The sequence below is a fragment of the Alexandromys fortis genome, unplaced genomic scaffold, assembly GCF_014885135.2.
Source record: "Alexandromys fortis isolate MF-2015 unplaced genomic scaffold, M_Fortis_MF-2015_v1.1 scaffold_15, whole genome shotgun sequence".
NCBI lineage: Eukaryota > Metazoa > Chordata > Mammalia > Rodentia > Cricetidae > Alexandromys > Alexandromys fortis.
In genome coordinates, this window is record NW_026067911.1 from 6,074,418 (window position 1) to 6,100,365 (window position 25,948).

Genomic DNA, 25,948 nt, shown 5'->3' on the forward strand with positions numbered 1-25,948 from the left:
TAGAATTCCAACCTTTGGTCAGGGTGGAGTGGATCTACGTGTAAGGGCCATCTTAATGTCCAAAATACCAAAATACCACGTAACCACACCCTAGGTCAGGGTGTATAGCCACACTTGTTAACAACTTTGAGCAAACTAAAACTCTCCGATCTTCAGACAAGGTGGAAATAGGCTCACACTTTTTGGCCTCCACACATCTAAGCAGTGGAAGTCTGTTGGGATTGGGGAAAAGGCCCAGCAGTGGCTGGGGTGATGAGGTGGGAGGGCAAAGGTTGTGGGATGGGTCTTTGGGAACAGAATCTTGGGAGTGGGGCAGTTCAGTGGCCAGGCAAGCTCCTCACCTCTTCTGACTGTGGAGCTGGGGGGAGGGGGACAGGCTGGCCACAGGGAGGATGATGAGGTGTGAAGACTTGAGTATTGGAATGGGATTGTTTGACTACTTAGGCTAGTGTGAGCAAGTAACGCTACAGTGAATATTCCTTTTATGAGAACAGAGTGTTCCTGGTTTTCTTGGACATACACAGAACAGTGGAATTGCTGGGTCACTGGACAGCTCTATGTTCAACATTGTGAAGAAGTGTCAAACTGTTTTCCATGGTGGTTACATGGCTTCGAATTCCTATCAGCAACATAAGAAGGTTACAGTTTCTCCATATCCTCTCCAATATATATATATATAATTTCATAACCTTTTAAACCTATTGATTTGTTGTTTCTGGAAATGGAGTTTTGCCATATTTCCCAGACCAGGCTAAGTAATACCCTTGTTTGCAGGCCTATGCCACTATTCCCAGCTCTTTTTTTTTTTCTTCCATTGTGGTCACTAGAGTGGGTATGAAAAGACATTTAATTGACATATTGATTTGTATTTCCCTGTTAATGAAAGATTTTGAACATCTTTTCATTTACTTACTAATTTTTGTAGGCTTTTGATTAGTTTATTTATGTTTTCATATATCATTTCAGACTTATTATTAGGTAGAAATTTCCCACCCCCATTCCCATCCCTTATCTCTTCCTTTTTCTCTCTTTCCTTCCTTTAAACAAATTTGTGTAGTTTACAAACTAGCAGGTTACTCTATAGCATTTTCATCTGTGCTTAATTTCGGCTGATCCTGCTCTTGCACAGCGCCAGGTGCTTCTTTGTCTGGGTGGAGTGCAAAGATGGACTCCACTCTCAAGCACAAGCTCCTTTGAAGTTCTCTTTGTAGCCCAGACTAACCTTGATCTCCCCAAAGTCCTCTGACCTCAAACGTCCTGAGGCAGCCAAATCTATTTCTGGAGGCCTCTTTAGCATCTGTGCCATTTAGTTTCTCACAGAAGAGTGTGAGAACACGGAGAACCTGATAGGGCATGGAGCTTCACTCATGCTGCTGCCTGGCCTGCGTTCATCACTTGGCTTTGTCTCCAGAGAGGTCAACTGTAGGCCTTCCCTGTAGTGTTGAAAGCCCTTTGTGGCTGACCAGATGTGGTAATTGCTGAACATGCTCGTGATCTTGATCTTTTCCTTTTTGATCGGCACGATGGTGGTCAAATTCTCTTGCATAGCCACAAGAACCCAGATTGGTGGTTGCCAGGTGTCTTAGTTTGGGTTTCTCTTGCTGCAGCAAAACACTGTGAACAAAAAAACTTGGGGAGGAAAGGCTTAATTTCACTCAAAGCTCCACGTCACAGTTCATCATCAGAAGTAGTGGGGGCAGGAACCTGGAGGCAGAGCTGATACAGAGGCCATGGAGGAGTGCTGCTTACTGTCTTACTCACCATGGCTTGCTCATTCTGCTTTATCATAGAACCCGGGACCGCCAGCCCAGGAATGGCACCACCCACAATGGGCTGGACCCTCCCACATTAATCATTATTAAGGAAATACCACAGGATTGTCTGCAGCCAGATCATATAGAAGCATTTTCTTAATTGCAGTTTCCTCCTCTCAGAAGACTTTGGCTTGTGTCAAGTTGACATAAACTATCCACTACACCAGGGTTTAGAGATATGTGCTGGTTTGAACGAAAATGGCTTTCATAGATGTACAGGGAGTGGCGTTGTTGGAGGAAGTGTATCACAGTTTCAGAAGCTCAAGCCAGGTCCAGTGTCACTCTCTCTTCCTGCTGCCTGCAGAACTCTCAGCTTCCTCTCCAGCACCATGCTTGCCTGCATGCTGCCATCCTCCTGCTGTGCTTCCCTCTGCGACAATTCTAGACTAAACCTGAAACTGTAAGCCAGCCCCAGTGAAATGCTTTCATTTGTAAGAGTTTCTGACTCCTGATGTCTCTTCACAGCAATAAAACCCTAAGCCTGGAGTTGAGTGGGGAGTGACCATAAAAATAGCAGGAAGGTAATCTCTGTGGTGATATGCAGTGATGGTTACATGAGTTTACAGGTGACAAAGTGGCACATAGCTACACACACATCGTACCTGTGTAGAATATGGTTTTCATGTTGTACGGTGCTTATATGGGATAGAGCAGCCAGAGGGCACAGCATAAGTGCCCAAGATCATTTTGCATGATCTTTGCAACTTTCTTGTGAACTAGTCATAATTTCTAAGTAAAATGTTATAACATAAAACATCATTAGATGGCTTTCGCCATAAAATTCTTTTAGTTGTTGATTTTTTTAAAACATGGTCTTTTGATGTATCCCGAACTGGCCCAGAACTTTCTCCTTTGGTCTCAAACCTAAGATTCTCCTGCCTTGGCTTCCAATGATGCTGTGCTATGCCCAGCTCACATTATATTTTCTGGAGGCAGTTCCTTTGGTATCTCCTTCTTGGTGACATGTTGGGGAAAAGTGAAGGTAGGAGAAAGGTCAGGGAATCCAAGAGGCATTGCTATGTAAGTGTTGTGAGCCACATGGACTGCCTGTGTGTCTTCTCAGGGTTAGAGGCCTTTCAAATAGGAAGGCTCGAAAATAAATAATCCATCTTGATGTTATCTCACAAATAGCTGTAGTCACCGCGAGGCTCTTAGTCATAGGGATGGGAAGAAAGAAGAGGCAGAAGTGTCCAGATTCTTCCAGTTCCTCACTCACTGTAGAGGAAATCTGCAGTGAATTTTACCCCCCTCTCTCTCCTTGCCATTCTAAAATCTTCCTATTATCTCTGGAGCAATTTAGTTTGTTTAGTTTTGTTTCAGGGGGATGTGGATCATATCTAGGTCATGTTTTGCTCCAAGAACTTGTGGTGGGATGCTTTTCTGTTTGGACCTTGATTTCTTTATATTCAATAACAATTTAGTTGGAGTACCTCGTTTTGTTTTCTTTTTCTTGCAGCCTTATATCTGGCTTCATATCTGTTTAAGAGCAGACACTACCACCCCCTTGTAGAAATGTTGAAATGACCTGAGCATTCAGAACCAGAGCTAGTGTAAAGAAGAAACTGGAGACTGTGGTTCAGATCCTAGCTCTCTAGACTGGAAATGTATTTCTAATCTCTAAGCCTTATGTTTTCAGTTTGGAGAAAAAGGAGGATAAGAATGTTCTTTGCAGATCTTAGGGAGGATAAACAAGTGTCTACGTCCTGCTCTACAGTTTGCTCTTGCTGTTCCCATTTCAAGTTGTACGAGCACTTTCCACTTCACTCCAAGCATTCTGCAATCTTTCATTATAACATTTTTTTAAATTTATTTATTTCTTTATTAATTAATTAAAGATTTCTGTCTCTTCCCCACTGCCGCCTCCCCTTTCCCTCCCCCTCCCCCAACCAAGTCCCCCTCCCTCATCAGCCCAAAGAGCAATCAGGGTTCCCTGCCCTGTGGGAAGTCCAAGGACCACCCACCTCCATCCAGGTCTAGTAAGGTGAGCATCGAAACTGCCTAGGCTCCCACAAAACCAATAGGTGCAGTAGGATCAAAAACCCATTGCCATTGTTCTTGGGGTCTTAGGAGTCCTCATTGTCCGCTATGTTCAGCAAGACCGGTTTTAACCCAGGCTTTTTCAGACCCAGGCCAGCTGGCCTTGGTGAGTTCCTGATAGGACATCCCCATTGTCTCAGTGTGTGGGTGCCCCCCTCGCGGTCCTGAGTTCCTTGCTCGTGCTCGCTCTCCTGGTACTCCTGATTTGGACCTTGAGGTTTCAGTCCGGTGCTCCAATGTGGGTCTCTGTCTCTGTCTCCTTTCATCACCTGATGAAGGTTAATATTCAGGAGGATGCCTATATGTTTTTCTTTGGGTTCTCCTTCTTATTTAGCTTCTCTAAGAACCCGAATTATAGGCTCAATGTCCTTTATTTATGGCTAGAAACCAAATATGAGTGAGTACATCCCATGTTCCTCTTTTTGGGTCTGGCTTACCTCACTCAGGATAGTGTTTTCTATTTCCATCCATTTGCCTGCAAACTTCAAGAAGTCCTTGTTTTTTACTGCTGAGTAGTACTCTAATATGTATATATTCCATACTTTCTTCATATTTTCTTCAATTGAAGGGCATCTAGGTTGTTTCCAGGTTCTGACTATTACAAACAATGCTGCTATGAACATAGTAGAGCATATACTTTTGTTGTATGATAAGGCCTCTCTTGGGTATATTCCCAAGAGTGGTATTGCTGGGTCCATGGTTAGGTTGATCCCAAATTTCCTGAGAAACCTCCACACTGCTTTCCAGAGTGGTTGCACAAGTTTGCATTCCCACCAGCAATGGATGAGTGTACCCCTTTCTCCACAACCTCTCCAGCAAAGGCTATTATTGGTGTTTTTGATTTTAGCCATTCTGACAGGTGTAAGATAGTATCTTAAAGTTGTCTTGATTTGCATTTCCCTGATCGCTAAGGAAGTTGAACAGTCAACTACTGAATCACACCTGGGTCAAGGAAGAAATTAAGAAAGAAATTAAAGTCTTCCTTGAATTTAATGAAAATAAAGAGACAACATACTCAAACCTATGGGACACGATGAAAGCAGTGCTAAGAGGAAAGTTCATAGCCCTAAGTACACACTTAAAGAAAATGGAGAAAGCATATATCGGGGACTTAACAGCACACCTGAAAGCTTTAGAAAAAAAAGAAGCAGACATGCCCAGGAGGAGTAGAAGACTGGAAATAATCAAACTGAGGGCAGAAATCAACAAAATAGAAACACAGAAAACAGTCCAAAAAAATCAATGAAACAAAAAGTTGGTTCTTGGAGAAAATCAACAAGATCGACAAACCCCTATCATTATAATGTTTTGCTTTACACTGTTTGTGCATAAGAAACACACAGGTTAAGTAGCTGTCCTAACAGCAAGTTGATAGCCTTGAATCACTTGCTAAATCATATCCAGGGTGGCGAGCGCAAACCACTGCCATTATTAGGATAATAATGTATTTGATTGCCTTACTGTGTCAGCGTTTTACACAATTAAGGACATCTTCTGTGAGCACTCATTTCACACCATAGGGCTATCTGACTCCTTTTTTTGTCCTCTTTTTCCTATGTTGACTGTACTATCCACGTTATCAGGACGGTGTTTATCTCCCACTTTGAATCTTGAACAAGGTAGTTTCAAATTTTCGGTGACTTGTGCTCCTCAGACCAGGTATCACTCTATGGTCACGGGCCCGTGACAAAGCTCAGGCTTCGTCCCTCTTAGAGTCCCTCTTCCAGGTTCCTTTGCTCCAGGACCCGCCCCTAGGTTTCGCCTGGAGTCCTTGCTTAGGTCTCGAATCTCAGGCCCCGCCCCTCGGTCCAGGCCTCACCCAGGAGCCAGGACCCTGCCCCAGACCTAGCTCCGCCCCTCCGCCCAGGCTCCGCCCTTCCGCCGGTCCGGGTTTTCCTCGGCTCCTCCCCCGGTCAGCGAGGGGTGGGGCCCGCCCACTCGGTTCTTGGGCGGGGCCAGAGTGGCGTGCCCTGAGGCGCCGACGCCCTGACGTGAGACACCGCCGGTTGACGTCGCCGCAGTGCCGTTGGCCTCCGCTGCTGCCCCGGCTCTGCTCCTCCGCCCCATGGGCGTCCGAGGTTGTCGGCGGCGGAGCTGGAGTTGCGCAGGCTGAGGGTGCAGGCATCGACGGAGGTCCCGGCTCGGGCCTGCCGCGCTGTCAGGTGAGAGGAGCTCGCGAGGCTGCGTGCGGCGAGGGCCTGGCGGTCGTGAGGTGGGCAGCGCCTTCCCGGGCGCGTCCCTCGGGGAGGTTGGCGGGGTCGCGGCCGTGGCGCGGGGCTGGGGACGCGGGGTCGGCGGTTGCGGTCGAGGCCTAGCAGGCCCTGGGGCACGCGCGGAGCTGGCGGAGAAAGCAGAGCAGGGCCGAAGTCCCCGGTATGGCCCGGCTGCCCTGATGCGGGAAGGCTCGTCCAGTAGGGCACACACCTCAGTGGACAGCTCTCCGGCCAGAAGCAGGGCCGGAACGGTTGTCTTCCTTCCGGGGTGTCTTAGTTACTGTCCTTCCTCGCCCCGTTGGTTCCCGTGTAGACAGCGGGGTGTCTGGTGAAGGGAAGGAGTTCTTGTAAATTTCCTCTGAGGAAGTCACAGGTTCTGGAACTGAGAGAGTAGGTTTCGGCTGGTCTCCTGGTGCTGTTTTCATCCCATGCATGACAGTGAAGCTGATGTAGTCTGACAAGTGTAAAAATGGGTGAATTCGTGAGACTATCTGACATATCAGCATTTAACTGGTGTGGTGTCATATAATAGTGCCAGCACTATTAGGAGCCGTCCCCACACTTTGTGGCTGAGAACCTTGAAGCACAACTGTTTCAAACCTGGCATTCTCGCTTCTTTATAGCCCCTCAGTCAGCATGCAACCCAATCCCCCAAATGTCTTAGAGTTTGCAAGGCAACTGTCATTTGGTAAACAGTGTGCCCGGTGTCCAGAGTAGAAGGGAAACTAAGTCACGCTTCTTTTCCAGGGAAGACTCGGTGTCAATAGGAAAACTCTTTCAAGGACACACTTTCCTGACTCCTACCTCAGTGACTCCTAGATCACATCCTTTTCTTTTCTTTTCTTTTTCTTTTTTTTTTCAGAGACAGGGTTTCTCTGTAGTTTTTGGTTCCTGTCCTGGAACTAGCTCTTGTAGACCAGGCTGGCCCCGAACTCAGAGATCCGCCTGCCTCTCATCCTTTTCATATGTAGAGTGGTTTTGAAAAGTTCAGTTTTATTTGAGGTCTAGGAGTTCTTATTGGACCAGTATCGGAAGTTTTCTGGCGTGTTAAATAATTTAATTTGAAAGCGTCACTAACAAAGTTAGGATACCCTTTATAATTGGTTAATATGCTGTGCTTTTCAGACTTAAGATGAAACGCTACAGAAGGGCCCTTCAGAAGTGGAAAGATAAACAACATTGAAGATTAAAAAAATATGTTGTGTAAGTATTTTTGCCTAAGATTAAAAAAAATCAAATTTCTTATTAAAGCCCAGATAGAAAAATGTTGGATTTATGCTTCTTTTGTGTTCGGTACATCTGTGACCACCAAGTCATGTTGTCTGAATTTTGGACTGTTGATACATGATTGATAGTAAGTCAAGTACTTAGCTTTTCTGTTGGCAGAGGTAAGCCCAGAGAAACCCTTGCTTCATTACCAAGTTCCAGTATTCTTGTCTTTTGCTTGCTTTATTAGCTGCTCATGTTTATAGAAGGTTTAAAAAAGAATATTTATATGTATCTCTGTTTGACATTGTTTGTTTTTTGAGCCCATATCTCCAAAGTCAAGGCTTGTCTGGAACTAGAGATCTTCCTGCTTCAGCTTCTTGGTATCAACTTGCAATATTACCGAACTTAAAGCCTTTTCTTTTTTTTTCTTTTCTTTCTTTCCTTTAATTTTGGGTTCTGTAGATATAGTAAAAGACATGGTTAAACATGATTGCAAGTAGTTTAATTCATTTAATAGATATTTATAGAGTACTATTAATTTTGGGTTCTGTAGAGATAGTAAAAGACATGGTTAAACATGATTGCAAGTAGTTTAATTCATTTAATAGATATTTATAGAGTACTATATGTATAGTTAGGGTTAGGGATATATATATATATCAGGATGGTAGAAGAAGAGGAAAGAACCCCTTTTGTTTCTCCCCAATCATTTACTGTATGAAGATCGTGCAGTAGATTCTTATATTAGAGGAACTTCTTATAGTAGAGGAACTTCCAGCTCCTCTTCATTAAGCAGTTGTTGTACTATGAGATGTGTCTGCACTGTGTAGCCCTAGTTCCTGTGGATACCCTCTTGCCTTGATCCTTATGCTAGAATACCACACTGTTCTTACTCAAAGGCTGAATTAGTTTCTTTTCTATTGCTGTGATAAGACACCATGACTGAAATCCTGTCTCGAAAAACTTAAAAAAAAAAAAAAAGACACCCTGACCAAGGCAACTCAATTTGGTTTGTGATTCAGAGGATTCGAGTCTATGGAGGTGGAGCAAAGGCATGGTGCCGGACAGCTGCAGTAGCAGCTAAGAGCTTACATCTTGATATAAAACATGCATCATAAGCAGGAGACAGAGAGCACTAAGAATGACATTAGTCTTTGAAACCTTAAAGCCTGTCAGCAGTGACATACCTATTCCAAGGCCTTACTTCCGAATCCTTCCCAAACAGTTTCACCAACTGGGAATAAATATTTAAACATATAGCCAATGAAGTTCATATTCTTGTTCAAACCACTGCATTTCACTCTTGGGCACCCATTTACGCATAGCCATATCATAATTCAAAATTTAGGCCAACTTCAAAAATTTCCTTAGTTTTTCAGTCTCAACACTTTTGAAAAATCCAAAGTTTAAAGACTCTCCTGAGACTTAATTAAGGCAATCTTTTTATTGTAAACCCTTATAAAATGAAACAGCACTTTAAATACTTTAAATATACAATGGTTTAGAATATTGATTACCATTCTAAAGGGGAAGAATTTGGTACATAGTAATGAAATACAGGCCCAAAAGAAAGAGAGAAACTCAACAGGAAAAAACCCTGAGCTCCGTGTCTGATGTCAAAGGGTTTAGATGACTTCTCTTCCAGCTTTTCTGCCTGGACAGAAATCTCTTGGGCTTATTCCACTCCCCGTACTCAGCTCTCCCTGCAGATATCCTATGGCTCTGACATCTCTTAACAACTTGGGGTATCCCACACAACTCAGGCTTCATTTTCGCTGCTATCCTTAGGCACTGAGGGAGTTTCTATAACTTCTTTAGTCTTTTATCCTTCATGATTCTAAAGCCAGAACAGTGTGAAAAACCCTGCTAAATTCTGCTGCTCACTTGGGATGGAGCCTGGCCTCACATTTACTGCAGCTTTATTTGTTTTTGCTTTTAAATTCCTTAGGCCTTTTCAAGTTGGAGGCTTAGTTGGCTGGGGTCTTTCCCTTAGTGTGCCCCTCCCTTTATTCCAGTGCAGATCAGGCCTAGCCTTGATCTTACTTCCTTCAGTAGAAGCCTTGCTTCCAACACTAAATATCCGGCTGTTCTTTTTCTCTTCAAGCTGTACATTTTGTATTTTTATTTACCCTACTTGCTCTTATTCTTTGTAGATGTGCGTACATTAACAACTGTGTGACAGTCAATATTAGGCTGTCTTGAGATCTCCACTGCCAAAGAAATTAGTTCATTACTATTCAATTTAGCCTCAGGCAAAGTTTTAGGACAAGGGTAGAAGGCAGCTTCTTTGCTAAAATATCACAAAAATGGTCTGTAGTCCAGTTGCTAATATTAATATTGTTCCTATCTGAAACTTCTTCAGCTGGGTCTCCATGGTCAATATTGTTCTTAGTAAGTCTGTCTTCCAAGCTCCTACTAGTTTGGCCTATTAATCTCAATTTACAGCACTCAACTGCTTTTCTAGTCCAAAGTCTCAAAGTCTTCCATATTTTCCCCAAACAACAACAAAAACAGCATGGTCAGGACTGTCACAGCAACAACCCCCTTCCTAGTATCAACTTAGTTTCTATTACTATGATAAAGACACTATGACCAAGGCAACTTATAAAAGAAAGTTTTATTTGGCTTATGGTTCCAGATGGTTATTTATGATGGCAGAGCAAAGATGGTAGCAGATGGCTGGATGGATCCACAAGTGGGAGGCAGAGAGGGGAGTCCTGGCAATGATAAGTTGTTTTTTTTTTTTTTTTTTTTGCTTTTTTTCAAGACAGGGTTTCTTTGTAGCTTTGGAGCATGTCCTGGGACTAGTTCTTATAGACCAGGCTGGCCTTGAACTCACAGAGATCCCACTTGCCGCTGCCTCGTGAGTGCGCTACCACTGCTAAGTTTTTTAAAACCATAAACCCTTTCCCCAGTAACATATTTCCTCAACAAAGTCACACCTCCTAATCTTTTCCAAAGAATTCTACCAACTGGGAACCAAGTATTTAAACATATGCGCCTATGGAAGTCATTCTTGTTCAAAGTATCATCACAGAGTAGTTTCTTTATTTGCTTGAGATATGTTTTTAACATTGGGTTTTTGTCTGATGATTTTTCTTAAATGTTTTGCATTCATCTTATACTGGGGAGAATGTTGGTAGATACTTATGGCTTTCCAGCCTCAACACCCTCTTTCTCCATTCCTTTCATAAGAATGATGAGCTGTTATATCACATGGTGGTGATTTTGGTTGAGGATTCTACCTTTTTTTGTGGATGGGTTGCATTTTTTGGACTTGATTAGAAACATATTTTTGTGTAGAGGCTCAAATGCGGAACATATATACCTCACCTAACCTTGTTTCCTTCAGTAAATACTCATTTTACATCTCTAAATGATAAAAAAATAAGCATAAATAGGTACATACAATTTTATCACATGTAATTCACAACTTTATCACATGTAATTCATTATAAAATGTGTGGATATTTACTTAACATGCTTTTTGATATAAATTTTACTGGATTTAAATTTGTGATTCTCTAGGTTTAGCCACCTGAGGAACTGAGATTATAGGAGTAATTACATTACTATCAATTATGTTAATATACTAATTACAGAAGTTACTAGATCTGTCTAGGTATGCTCTTGGCCTTCTTTTTTTCCTTTTTTTTTTCTTTCAGTATTAGGTATCAAATGTGTGTTCTCATATTTGTTTTTATATCGGTGGGTCTTTCAAAGTATTTTACCCATTTAAATAGTGTTGAACAAAAGACAAAAGAGAATTCATGGGTTATAAAGTGATCGCTTCCTTCTAAAATTTAGGCTGGTGATTGACAGGTCTTTCAGTGCTTTTAAAAATATAAGAATCTGTTTTACTCAGTTTGTAAACAGTGGGAGAAAAATTTAAAAGTAGAAACATTTCTCCATTTTTTTCTCTAGCTTTTTTGCTGTTTCATGGTATTGTCACTGTCTACTGTTGCATGTGTCCCCCTTTTACTTTTCAGAGACGTTTTGTTTTCATCTTTATGCTATGCTAAGATTTCAGCTATATATATGTGTGTGTATGTATATATGTTTTTATATACATACACATATGAAAATTATATCTATTGTGATCTCCAAAGTGAGAGTCATGGCAAACAAACAAAAAATATGTTTAGAAAGTTGACATGTCATAGTCATTGAATTTCAGTGAAAAACTTGTCCTCATACATTCTTTGCATGTCCTGAAAATTTTACTATTATTATTTTTATTCCCCCAAAACTTACCTGTGCTACTTGGTCTAAAGGAATATTAATGATACAGTTTTCCTTATGATTCCTTATCCTCAATTTCTTTGAGTTTTTTAAATTTTTATTATAAGTGGAGACTGTTGTTAGTGGATTGGGTTAATTGTATTATATTGTACTAAAAGGAAAATGCCTCTTGTTTTTTATTATAATGTAAGAACTTTCTTATTTTTAGTTCATTCTTTATAAAATAATCATAATCATGCTACTTGCCTGTCTATGTATGTGGATATAAATACTGTCTTAATCACTGTTCTATTGCTGTGAAGAGACACTGTGAGCAAGGCAGCTCTTATAAAAGAAAGCATTTAACTGGGGGCTTTCTTACAATTTCAGAGGGTTAGTTCATTATTATGGTGGGGAGCATGATGGCAGGCATGGTAGGCATGGCAGGCATGGTGCTGGAAAAGTAGTTGATAACTACATCTTGATCAACAGGCGCAGAGAGAGAGAGAGATGGAGGGAGGGTGGGTGGGTGCGAGGGAGACCAAGCTTGGCATGGGCTTTTGACACCTCAGAGTCCACTCTGAGTAACATATTTCTTCAGTAAGGCTACATACACCTTTTAATCTTTCTGATCTTATCAAAGAGTTCCACTCCCTGGTGACTAACCATTTAAATATCTGCACTTATGGGTTCATCTTACTCAAACCAGGACAAATACATATCTATATGCATATTTATCTACACAGTTGACCATGTCTGTTCATAGCTTGACAATTTATTATAATATTTTTCCCGAACATGTGATGGCAAGAGATCATTTAACTTTTCACATGCTATCCGGAGGAAGCATGTGACTAGGAAGATTATTATCCTGTCGAATATTGGTGAATACACAGAGGTGATGGAAATTATGAAGACTTATTTAATATATAATTATAATATTAAGTACTAACTTTGAGGAAAAATCTAGCTGAATATTAATAATATATTCATTATCCATTATATTATTTGCAATAACATACCATTAATTACACATTAATTAATACAATTAATTAAAATTTAATTAAAACATAATTTATTAGGAATTATATTGTTTATGCAATATATGTGTTTATATAATGATTATTATTAATGATGACTAAAAAGTATATAGATGATTAATATTCCTTATTAAAGTAGATTTTTACTATGATCTTTAATAGCAATCATGCCTCTCTCAGTACTACTCTTTTAATTTGTTTTTGAAAGAGGTTATCTTTATGTAACCCTGGCCATTCTGTAACTTGCTATGTAGACCATAAGTAGACCTCAAACTCACAGAGATTTGCTTATCTTGATTGTAAAATCAAGGCATTGCTAATGTGAACCATGGACTTCTATTTAGATAGAAATATGTACAAACATTTCATTTGTTATTTACTTGCAATCCCAGTGAAAGACATAAAAAGTAACTTTAAAACCTCGTTAATTCACCTTTTACTGTTTTACGTGATTTCTGTTGGAGTTTTATGAATCTTTGATTCTAAGTTTAACTGTTGATCTCTTTTAGGCCTTTAGATGTTCTGAAAAAATATCAGTAATGGATCAAAGGAAGAATGACAGCATTGTCCCCAGTATCACTCAATTAGAAGATTTTCTTACAGAACACAATTCCAATGTTGTTTGGCTTCTTGTTGGTAAGTAGAATATATTTTAAAAAGTAATTTTGTTGTGTTTTCTTCCAAGTATTAACAACTGTCAGATTTTAGGCAGTGGTGGCTCAACCTGAAATGCTAGAGTGGCATTCATTTATCTTTAGGAAGGGGGATTTTATATATGCCTTTTGATTATTTCCTCTGGAAACTACTCTGTATTGTTTTTGTTTTTCTTAGGTTGCTAAGTTATCTGACTTATGAGCTGGGGGAGAGAAAAGGCATTGATTATGCTGAGCTTATTTTTCCTGTTTTAAATTACTTTCCCCACCCGTATTCCAACACATACACAAACATTTTTAATATAAGCTTAATAAACGTTCATTGTAAATAATATTTTGTAGTGAAATAACATATATTTAATACTTTATTTTAATTTCTTTTTTTCCCCACTGGAAAAATTGTTGTGGTTTATTCTGTTTATTACTTTTTTGTGTAATGGTCTAGAAGTTTTCTCGGTATATGCAGATAGTTCAAAACAGTGCTAATTAAATGGAAGAGAAGGGAGAGAGAGAGGGAAGAAATGAAGGAATGAATATGAAGGAAAAGGAAGATGTATAAAATAATATTAATGAGTAAAGAGATTATTGAAGGCTGCTATTCCTGCACAAGTTGACGTGAAATCATGCTGTTTGAGTTGGATTTTTGTGTAGGAGCCCCAGATGTAGAAGGGAAATTAGGAAGGGTAGAAAGGAAAAGGAGACACTGATATTTTTCAACATATTTGGTATACTGAATATAATAGGAAGTTTGTATATGTTGTTTCATTGCTCAAAGCAGTTTTATGAAGATAGGTTTTAATTTTCTCTTTTTAATAATAGCATGGATTACATGCTATGGATTACATATCAGTGTTTACTAAATGCATGATTTTGCGTCTATATGACTTGATGTCATATGCTATAAGGCAGGAATATGGGCAGAGGTGATGAATATCCTGAAGGAATAATGATGCTTCATAACATGTAGGTAGGACTGAATTACAACTTAGACTTAGAGTTCTATAGTTTCTATTTGACAAAAGAAAACTACTGTAAATTATTAATAAAATCCAAAAAAATGAAACAAAGCTATTGCTTTGTTTTTAAAAACTGTAGCATTATTTTGAACAAAGTGAAGATCTTACTATGATGTTGGTAGGTCACATTTTAACCTGCTACACATAACTTTTTCCTCACTTAGAAAGCAGTCATACATTTAAAATAAAGGTCAGTTCATTATAAAAACAATGGCTTTTCTGTTTTTCCTTTTGTGTATTGATGAACAGGGTATTTAAAAAATACAATTTTAAAAAATATAAATTTTAGATGACAACTTTTCATGACTAGTTAAGTTTAGGCTATCATTTATTTCTACCATAATCAGTGACATTTTTAATAAGTAAGTTATTGTCACAACAGTTACAAATATTTAGGAGAGGGTAGCATTTTAGTTAGGATTTCTGTTGCTGTGAAGAGACATGGCAGCTCTTAGAAAGGAAAACATTCAGTTGGGGCTGGTTTACAGTTTCCTGCTATAATGGCAGGAAACATGGCAGCACTTAGGCAGACCTGAGGAAGGAGCTGAGAGATCAACATCTTGATCTGCAGGCAGCAGGAAGTAAACTGAGGCACACTTCCTCCAACAGTACCACACCTGCTCCAGCTAGGCTACACCTCCTAGTAGTATCTGTCACTCCCTATCGGGCGCCAGTTACATTCACAGGACCACAGGTAGCCTATTTAATGTTTCTTTGACAAAATTTCTTGGATTCTATTTCTTTTCTTAGTATGTGTTTATGCACATTTGTATTGGTGTATGTGTGTGATGTACATACATTTGTGAAGACAGAGTCTTTCAATAAACTTGGAGCTCATTGCTTTCACTAGGCTGGCTGGCCAGTGAAACTCTGGGGATTGCGCTATCTCTGGCTTCTGCTTCCCAGGTCTTTTCTACAGGTTGCATGTGCCGAGCCCAATTTATGTGAGTGCTGGTGATCCAAAATCAGGTCCTTATGCATGCACTGTACCAACTGAGCCATTTCCTCAGCTCCTGTTACTTTTTTAACAGTAGAGATTGTTGATTAAAAAAACAATGATTTTTGTCTAAGTTGAAAAAAAAAAAAAAACCAAGAGGCATGGCTAAGGTAGTAACTCCAGTATCTGTGACCTAACCAGGAATGGTATGGTTGTGGAGCAGCCCTTGAGTTGCTCACCTGTCCCTGGAGCTGATTTATTCCTTAACTGGCTCATTGTACCAGACTTCTGCTGAGCGGGGCACAGCTGGGAGGAGTGAAGCTTTATAGACGTAGAATCTGTGGGGGAATAAACTGGGTACGGATGGAATGCAGCTATCCAACAGGCCAGTGGTGGAAGAATAACACTAGTTTGAATAGTGAAGGAACAAAAGAAAATTGAAAACAAATCTTTGGGACTTGAAAAGGAGGAGATAGCACCATGAGTGACTGCCTGGAGGAAGACCAGGCATGTGGGATGCCACATACAGACTTTGTAACCCACCTATTTCTCTTTCCTTCTTGTTTATATATCGTCTAATTCAATTGAATGGACCAGTTTTGTTCTGCTCTGCTCTCTCCCCCCCCCCTTTTTTTTTTTTGGCTTTTCTTAAAAACATAGATTGGCCAGGATTTCTGGGTCTTCTTGCTTCAGTTTCCCAAGTGCTGGGGTGGCTTTAGGTTGTTTGATTACATTTCTTTACATTTTTCTCTTTCCATTTTGCTATCCAATGGAGCTGCTTTTTCTCTTCCCCTTATCTTTACTGTTACATCCTTTTATTCATTTTTCCTTCTTTTATTTTCTGTGTGCTGCTCTAATACTTATGACTAGTTTTACTTTCTTTCCATACTGTTCTTAGTCTCTAATACCTTGTTACATACTGTGCTTTTGTACTCATCCAAAATTTAGGGTTGGGCAGTTATTTTAATTGAGGATAATTGTTTTCATAATAGACTTGTCCTGAAATTAGTGGTTTGGTCTCAGAGATGAGTCAAGTCCAATGGGGGAAAATGACACTTTAACCATATTATAACATAGTTCCACTTGAACACCGCAGATATTTGCGCTGAAGAAAATATGGTGGTTAAAAAAAAATATTCCAGCCAGTGACTCATTCCAGATGCTTAAATCCCAATACAGAAATGCAAAAACAAAACAACAAGACATTTAAAAAACCAAGGCTATAACTATGCGCTTGAAAATTCCCAATTTTCCCAATTTTGTAGTAATAGACTTCAATGAGAGCAAATTGGATGAAATCTCATGGAAGTCAAAAGAATAATATAAGGGCTGGGCAGTGGTGACGTATGCCTTTAATCCCAGCATTTGGGAGGCAGAGGCCGGCGGATCTCTGAGAGTTTGACGCCAGCCTGATTTACAGAGAGAGTGCCAGGACAGGCCCAAAGCTACACAGAGAAACTCCTCTTTCTCAAAAGTAATAATAGTGATGATGATGATGATGTCCAGTGAAAGAAAAGAAGACATGAGGAAACTGAATGAATTCAAGGAGCACAAACAATTGAATGAAATAAGGAAGGTAATACAGAGAGATAAGATAGAAGAATTCAATAGAGACATGGGAGTGCTGAAAATGAATCAGTTTGAAATTTTGAAAATGAAAATGTCAATAGGTCAAAATAAAAAACTTAGGGAAAACCTCACTAATAAAATAGATCAAATGGAATTGAATTCCAGGTCTTGAAGACATGATAGACAAATTGGAATATTCAGAGGATAATCAAGGTGAAATAGTAAGAGAGAAAAAAAACAACATACAGGATTTATGGAATACAATTGAGAGGACACATTTGGGAATCATGGGCAGAGAAGAGGAGCAGAGCATATACAGAACAAGGAAGAATGTTGACGGCTGTAAGAGGCACCAGTTTACATGTAAAGGCAAAAACTTAGAATAATTGCTAATTTAGTTTTCTTAACCAAAACTTAAAGCAGAGGCATGGAACAATACCTTTCAAGTTCTTGAAGCATTGCACTTTAATCTGATTAGAATCTACATTTAAAATATTTATTTAGGCAAATAACTGAAGAAAAAAGGTTATATAAGAACCCATGATTTTAAAATTCCAAGTATTAAATTGTTAAAATACAGATTTGAAATACAGATATGAACGTAAATCTTTGCTGATTTGTTTTCCCTCTGAACAGCTACCATTTTGTCTTGTGGATGGATTATTTATCTCACCTACTATAATTCTCGGAATGTTGGTCTTATTTTAACACTGGTCCTTAATAGATTGTATAAACATGGCTATATCCATATTGGTAAGTGTGTTTAACACTATATTTTTCTTTTACATTATAATGACATAATGTTATAAATTTATATTTTGTAAACAAATAGTAGCTTTAGAGCATCATTTGGTTCAGTAGTTTGAAGTAATCCATCTGATTGGCTTTTCCGGTAACATTCCTTAGATAGTAATAAACTGCCATTTGGTTACTTTTACGTACCATATTGTCATTGCTTAAAGTGTTTCTATAGTAACTTTTTGGCTTTTTTTTTCTTAAAAAATATGCTTATAAAAATATTTGAAAAACAAAATATTTAAATTGAGTTTCCTTAAAGTTTGTCTTGAATTTGAATATTAATATAGATTTCCCCCTTTTATAAAGTTGCTATTTTAAAAATTTATAAGTTGAGATAATTTTGTGTATTTAATTTGTGTCTACTTTTAGTCGACTTCTTGTTGTCAGAAGAAATTTTGCATGAGGATGGGCGTTTGCATTAGGAAAGCATGTTCCTTGGGAAGAAGCCCAGTAGTTAATTGGGTGGGATGGAATGAGGGTGGCAGGATAGAGCCACTCCAGTATGCTTCATAAACTTCTTAATAAGCACAAGTAAATCTCCTCTGAAGCATAAATTGTCTTCTGTTAATTAGGAAAAATGACTGATGCAGACAGATTAATGAGAAAAATGATGAGTTAGGTATTATTTGTGTATGTGTAGTGGCTGCTTTTAATTAAAGGATCTACCTATATGGAACAGTTATAGAAATGTTTATTTAGTAGTTCAGCCCATACTGATAATTTTAGCCCTTTTTATTTCATTGGGGAAAGAAAAATGAGAGATTTATAAGACTTGTGAGTATATGGAGAAGGGAATGGAATAAGATGAATTATTTATTAATTTAAAGGCTTAAGATTAGTCTACACTCTAAATGCTCTACTATGCATTAAAAGAATTACTGTAGTTACCATTGTTTTTTCTCTGTAACAGGTTCCTTCTCTTTCTCTGTTCTCTCTGGCAAAGTCATGGTTCGTGAAATATATTACATTACAGAAGATATGTCTATTAGGTAACAAGAAATGAACAGAGATCCAAACAAATGTGAACTATTATAAAAATGTTCTTAATATGGTTTTATTTAATATGATTTGTTTATTCAAATAAACCATAAATCAAAAGTTGTTTATTCAGCAATGTTTAAAATTATTTAGACCAGCAAAATACTTCCTACCTATCAGTTCATAGAAATGAATATTTTCATTTGATTTGTAACTGGAAAATTGAACCATTGTGTTAGCTGACTATTCCAGTCGTTGTTACATGGCATGCGCGTTAGCGTTAGGGCTATTGGTATGGTTCATCAGTTTTCTCAAGGTCAGCATGCAAGTATTGAGTACATATTAGCAACTATAATTTTGCTGTGAGAATATAAAACTAATCTAGTATAATAGGAAATAACAATATGATTAAAGTGTTTTCTGTAAGCTTTGAAGAAAAGCTTACTCTATTTTTGTGTTTTTTCAAAATTTGTGACTTAGAAAAAAAGTTTAGATTGAGAGATACTATGATTGGCATTGCTTATATGTCATTTAAAACTGGGAAGCAACTTTTGTGGTAGCCTATAATATTTCTAAATCAAAGTAAAAATCTCAGGATCTTTTTAAGCTATGAAATCATAGGTAATTGATAGATAGGAAGGAGTATTTTAGAAATTTTTCCCTGAGTTTATTAACACCTTCTTTAAGATTTGACTTTTTAAATATGTTTTATGCTTTAAAATGTTATTTAAAATATATTTTTTCTTGCACTTCATTTTTCTGTAAATATATTAGCATTATGTTTTACGTAGTTAGAAGAGCCCAGTGATTTTTATGTGTTATACATGATAAATCTGTACAATTTTTATCAATTAAATGAACATTCTTTCTTAATTTGGAGTTAGGCAGTTCTTTATTTTTTTTCCTGAAAGAGGATGAAACAAGGATGAGCTAAGGAATGCTATGTGTGGTGGGGAAGGTGGAGACCAGAATGACCTGAAAGAAGTTCAAGGTCATCTTTGGCTTCACAGCAATTTTGAGGTCTAAAAAATGAGTTCAGTAAATTGTTTTCTTGCTTTTGTAATCTGGTATAATTTGCCTTCCCTCAGGATTCAAGATGGATTTCTCATTTTTCGGTGGTGGAAAATGTATAACCCAAAGCAGAAACAGCATGGTAAATTCTCTTTTTTTATATGTTTCAAAGGTATTTAATCATATAATCATAATTTTCCTTTATATGTATTAAATATTTTACATAATAGATAATTTTTAATAACTTGGCGTTTACAAAGCTCTTATTTTATCTGTTGCTTAATCATTCATTTTGCTGTATTATCCAGTCATGTCCCCAGTATGCTCTGTCCATGTTTCTAGTATCTGTTGAATATGTGGACCTAACCTATTAGTATCCAAATAAAATGGCCCGCATCACTCTAATGTTTGCAAGACATCCACATTCTTGAGCTTCTCTTCACTAATATGTGCTGTGTCACCCAGTTTGGTCTTGACCTCACGGGTACAAGAGATGCGTGTGCTCCTGCTTTTCTAGTAGCTGGGTCCTTAAGTATGTGCCGCCACCTCATGTGATTGGTGGTGCTAACTGCTTGTCTGTTCACATTCATTACGTCTCTTGTTTGTTTCTTCCTGTAGAGTACTTTAAGTTCCTTATATATTTTGTGTACAGTTTTTATCAGAGGACTTCTTTATCAGTTAATATGGTTTGAAAATATTTGCTCCCAATGATTAGTTTGTACCTTCTGTTAATTATTCCCTTTATTATGAATATACTTTTATTTCGACAGAATACAGTTGGTCTTTTTTACCTGTGTTTTTTGGGGTCAAGTTTAAATATCAGTACCTGTTATTGTTATTATTTTTTCCTAGTAGTTTTATGATTTGGGGTTTTAAAGTCTTCAGACTCTTTTTGTGTATGTGGTTTTTGAGATGAGGGCCTGTATGTAGATTTATAGTTGTCAGCACCATTTTTTAAAGAGATTTGTTTTCCATTGTATGTTTTTGTTGCTTTTGTTGAAAATCAATTTACTGTAGGTCCTTGGGTTCATTGGTAGACTCTTGTGTTTTGTTACTGTTCTAGGTGTCTCTCTTATGCCAGTTTTGTGCTGTTCTAGTGGTAATCACTTTGTATATAGTTAAACATTGAATATGTGAGCTATTGCTAGCATTGTTTTTGTGCTGTGGTTTCCTTGACAATTTGAATTCTTCTGTAATTCCACATGACCTTTAGGATTATTTTTTCTTTAGCTGTTATCTTGATCAGTGTTCTATTGTTGTGAACACACACCATGACCATGACAACGCTTAAAAAGGAAAGCATTTAATTGGGGCTGGTTTGTAGTACAGTTTCAAGTTTCACCATTATCATCATGGTGACACGCAGGCAGACATGATGCTAGAGTAGTAGCCAAGAGTCTACATCCAGATATACAGGCATCAGGAAGAGAGGGACCTTGGACTTGGAATGAGCTTTTTGAAACCTCAAAGTTAGTGACATACTTTCTCCAACAAGGCCCACCACCTGCTAATGCTTTCAAATAGTGCTACTCACATTTATGAGCCTGTGGGGGCTATTCTCATTTACAACACCACAGCTGTGAAAAGTGATACTGAATTTTGAGGGAATTATATCGACTCTGTAGATGGCTTTCATTAGTAAAATTTAACAGTATTGTTTCTTCTAACCCATGAATATGGAATGTGTTTTCTCTTGGGTCTAGGACTTTAACTCCTTTAGTTAATTTAATATTAAGTACTTTATATATATATTTTTTCTGGCAACTTGTTGAGATTGTTTGCCTGAAAAATTGCTGTTAGTGTGGAGAAATGTTAATGATTTCCATATGTTGATTATCTTCAGTCTTGTAACTTTGCTGAATTCTTTTTTTTCCATTTTTAAGAGTTTTTGGTGAAATATTGAGGATTTTCTAACAAGACCATGTTGTCAGCAAACAACAATTTAATGACTTTCTTTCCTATTGATACCTAATTTATTTCTTTTGGCTTAATTGCTTAGACAAGGAACTACAACAATTTTGAAAAGACATGAGGGTAGGTAGGTGTTCATTGAGTCTTAGAGGAAAGAATTCTACTTTTCACTATTAGTTAATGTTAGCTGTGAGCTTATTATATATTCTATGTACTTTTTAAGGGAATTCTCTATTATGGAAGTTGATGTTCTTAGTAATGTGCTCACAGTCATATCTGTCAAAAATAAAGTCATGTGAAATAGCAAGGTAGAATGCACCGTTGAATCTCTATATATTATTAGTCTTTTATGATTTGGGAATCAAAGTTTTAGAATAAAGTGCATAGAGAAGTGAATAGGTTAGAATTTAGCACTGACAAAATCCAAGCACTATTAGTAGATTATGTAATTATTTTTAACATATAATAAGAGTGGACTATATTCTCTAGTAAGTCTTTATAGCAGATATATAATTTCTTGCTGATTTATGGGCAGATTGATGTATGTGCTTTGACAATTATCCAGACAGTATAGGTGGTTGACATTCCTTGATGAAAATCTTAGAAGTCTTGCTAGAGTGTGGGCCTGAAAATAGTAGAGGCTACACAGACTTCCAAGGAGGTGAATTAAAGACTGCATCTTGGAGCTGGGCTGTGGTTGTGTGCATGCCTTTAATCCTCAGCTCTCAGGGAGGCAGAGGTAGTTGAGTCTCTGTGAGTTCAAGGCCAGCCTGACCTACAGAGTGAGTTCCAAGACAGCCAGAGATACACAGAGAAACCCTGGCTCGAGAGGGAAAAAAAAAAAAAAAAAAGAAAGTGCCTCTTGGTAGGGCTAAGATTTCCATTAGAAATTAGAGTTGTTTGATTGGAAGAAAAGAGTGATGATCACAAATCTTTTTTTTAACTTTCTTTTTATTTATTCTTTGTGTCTTTCACATCATGTGTCTTGATTCCATTCATTTCCCCCATCCCTTTGTATGTGCCCTCTGCTCTTGCAACTCCCACCCCCAAGATAAAATAAAATTTAAGAGAAAAAAAAGGATAATAAAAAAGGAAAGACCAATCTCGTCGTAAAAGCTACGGTATGGCACAGTGAGTCATGCAGTAAATCCTTTTATCCATATATTTACTTGGTTTGAGGCCTCTGGTTTCTGCTACACTATTGATGCCGGACCCTTTCTGGGACTTCTCTTGGCTATCCTGTTGTTGCCCTGTGTTGTGGAGATCCTGCATCTTTGGGTCTGCATGATTGTTCCCTTTACTTGCTCCAGCAGATCATGGATGGGGTACTTGTTGGGGTGGGCCAACTTATAACCCTCCTTCTAGGCCTGGGTAGTTGCAGGGTTGAGCAACTGGCTAGCTAGCTCTCCCTGTCCTCACCACCAGAGTGCGCTCTCCGGCATTGTCCTAATTAGTTCACTACTGGCAGAAATGAGCAAGGGGCAGCCCAGTTCTCCAGCTTTCATGCCCTCAGGATTGGCTCTCCATATCTACACCATTTCAGTCCACTCCTCTCCTGGGTGCTGCAGCTGGTGAGGGGCGGGGAACAGCTCTCCTACTCTTATGACCTCATGGCCCGTTTTCTCCCTGGCACAGGTGGGGAGGAAGGAGGCATCTCTTCCCCCATCCACACTACCATAGGGTCCACAAATCCTTTGTTATAGACATTGGTTGGAATAATTTTATCCAGGAATACATTGAAATTTGTTGGTTGTTCAGGATTGTCTTAAAAAACGAAAGGAAAAAAAAAGAGAAAAGAGACATTTAATGAATTTGGTTTAAAATATTCTCTGTTATGAAATGAGTTATTTGCAATAAATAGAGTCTGCAATAAATAAAGTCTCTGTTTTAGGATAATTGATTTTAAGTCATTCTTTTAGAAAATAATTAGCTAGCATCACCAGTTGCATCTTAATGTGTTATATTGTTTAGATGAATATGGACCTGAATAATTAGGCATTTTTCTTGCCCAGAAGGGATTCTTATATTAAGAAGTGGACAGGATAGATAATAAAGTATGCCCTTTTCTGTCATTTTGGTGATTACATGTTTTAGTGTTATATCATTTAGTACTTTTAAAAATTTTTACAGCTAAATATTTGCTTTCATACATTAATATAACTGGATAGGTAATTTTCTGTTTAAGGGTCAATATTTAGAAACTTAGTTTCCAGTCTTCTTGAGGTTTCTATAATGAGCTTCAACTGTTAACTGTTTCAACTTGTATGAGAAGATGTGAGTAAAAGTGCCTAGACTAAAGCCAAAAATATCGTCACTGTTGAACACAGGCATACTACTTTTATTACTACCGTACTATATTACATTATATCACATCACAGAATAAAAACCTGCTTCAAAAGCATAACTCAAAAGCTAATACTATTCATCCTCAGTATGAGTAGAAGATTGGCTTCAGGACACCCCTCTTTCTTGTATGGGTGGTGAAGTTAAAGAATATTCAAGTATTTTACATAAAAACATAGTGTTTGCAGTTCTGCTTTATTTTATATAGTATTCATTTGTTTATTTATCACGTGTTGATCCCATTAGGAATAAATCAGGTTCGGTAGCTAATCCATTGGCCTTTGTAGCATAAACTTGATTGATGCTTAAGGGGCATTTGTGCTAAAGGATCATTACTAAACTATTGGATAACTTAAACCTGAAACCATGTGCCTTAGTGAGTTTAAAGGTGAATTGTTTATGACCTTGAAGAATTGTGTAATAATTTCTACGTGTACAACTCTATGTGTGAATGTAAAAATATTCTACACATATTTATTGTTTTACTTATTAAGTATTCAAACAGAATAAGATCTCACTATTAACGTAGGATTTTTGCTTTCCTAGAAGTACGACTTGTAGGAAGATGCTCTGTTTTTTTGTTTTGTTTTGTTTTGTACAAATGAACTCTTCTATACATTTAGCATTCTTCTAGATACTAGGAATTTATCAGTGAGTAAAATGGTCCCACTGTTCACTGAGCTTCCTAAATTCATGTTGGGAAGATTCAGATAATCAGCAAGTAATGAGGAAAATACAGAAATGAAAAAATATAATATAAAACCAGGGCAAGTTGAATGTGGAGTACTTTTTGGGAAATCAGGAGCCTCCATTGGTAGAGGAGAGTTAAAAGAGAACAGTACAGCAAGTAAGGGAGTATGTAACTTACTGTCTCAGGGAGAGCTTTCTGTGGTTCTTCTGTTCCTCTTTCATTGCCAGTTCTACTAGGCTAATTTACTTGGAGTTGGGGTAGAAAGCAGGATTACCACGTGAGAGTGTAGATTGTTTAGAACTTAGGTATTTGAAAGGCCATATTGTTTTTCTGGGTCAGATAGGAAGATTAGAAAGTTTATGAATAGAGGATGAGATGTCTTGAGTTTTATATAGCCTGGTCAATGTGTTAAGCACAAGCATGAGAAGAGCAGAACAAAAGCACAGACTAGTTGGGAGACTGTTATAAGACGTGCACAGAGATGGTGACTTGAGCCTGAGCATTAAAAAGTGGTTAGATTCTGGATGTTTAAGAAAAGCTGTCAGGATTGTCTGGTTATCTATAGGACATGAATGAACAGTCAAAACTTTTGACTTTTTCGTTATGGAAAAGACAGATTTGCTATTGATGAGGAATATTGGATTTGGATAGGGAAATCAGGTGTTGGTTAAGTCTTATTTCAGGAAAGTTTGAGACATTGAGGACGGCCCACTTACTCTTTGACCTTGGAGTGTGGGGTGCACCATTGTTGATTACTAAGCAAAGGTTTAAACCTGATGCAAAATAGAGTTTGATTTACTTGTTTATTTAAAATGGGTAATTATGGTTTCTGGTTTCCAGAATTATACTTTATATATATTAATAAAAATTCCTTTTACTGTCAGTTTTAAGAATTTGATATGCAGTAAGGAAGAATGATGGAATGGTTGATGTAATGAGCACGGTCTTAGCTCTTAGTTATGTGGTAAAACTGAAGAGAGAGCAGAGAATCTAGGCCAGAGAATAAATGACAGATCAGAGAACTACATAAATGACAGCTCATAGCTATCAGGTATCTGGAGTTAATATTACTTTATTTTTACTACCATTGATTTTTTTTTAAAGGACTGAATTTATTCTGCTTTCCCTAGTTGCCCTAGAAAATGATGAGAAAATACCTTAATTGAAGTTAACATGATTACTATGTGAAAAATAAATATTAATGATTTGTTTTTCTTAGTTTTCTTTTAAAAAATGTGAATGGCAGTGTATTTTGTTAGTTACAAATTTATATTTGCTTACACTTTTGAACATTACAATTTTTTTGCAAGAAACATGAAAAAAGTAGTTTTGATGAAATTTGGTATCTTCAGGAAGGTTAGACACTTCTTATTTTAATTTGGCATAGCAACTTCATCTACTACTAAGATGAAAGTTAGTAAGTTCTTCACTCATTTTTAAATGTTAAGGGTATTTTTGAACTGACTATCCAATTTTAAAGACTATTCAATAGAATCTGGTAGATAGA

General features: G+C 37.8%; 1 protein-coding gene across 1 annotated transcript in view; it reads left to right on the top strand.

Annotated features, from left to right (window-relative positions):
- Positions 1–5,831: 5,831 nt before the first annotated feature.
- Positions 5,832–25,948, top strand: part of Bltp1 (bridge-like lipid transfer protein family member 1) — a 199,791-nt gene continuing 179,674 nt past the window's right edge. Inside the window, exons 1-6 of the mRNA XM_050138326.1 lie at positions 5,832–6,013; positions 7,190–7,267; positions 13,044–13,170; positions 17,346–17,462; positions 18,418–18,496; positions 19,574–19,638. Of these exons, the coding sequence (XP_049994283.1) occupies positions 13,074–13,170; positions 17,346–17,462; positions 18,418–18,496; positions 19,574–19,638 (358 nt within the window). The 5' untranslated portion in view covers positions 5,832–6,013; positions 7,190–7,267; positions 13,044–13,073. The remainder of the gene's footprint in view (positions 6,014–7,189; positions 7,268–13,043; positions 13,171–17,345; positions 17,463–18,417; positions 18,497–19,573; positions 19,639–25,948) is intronic.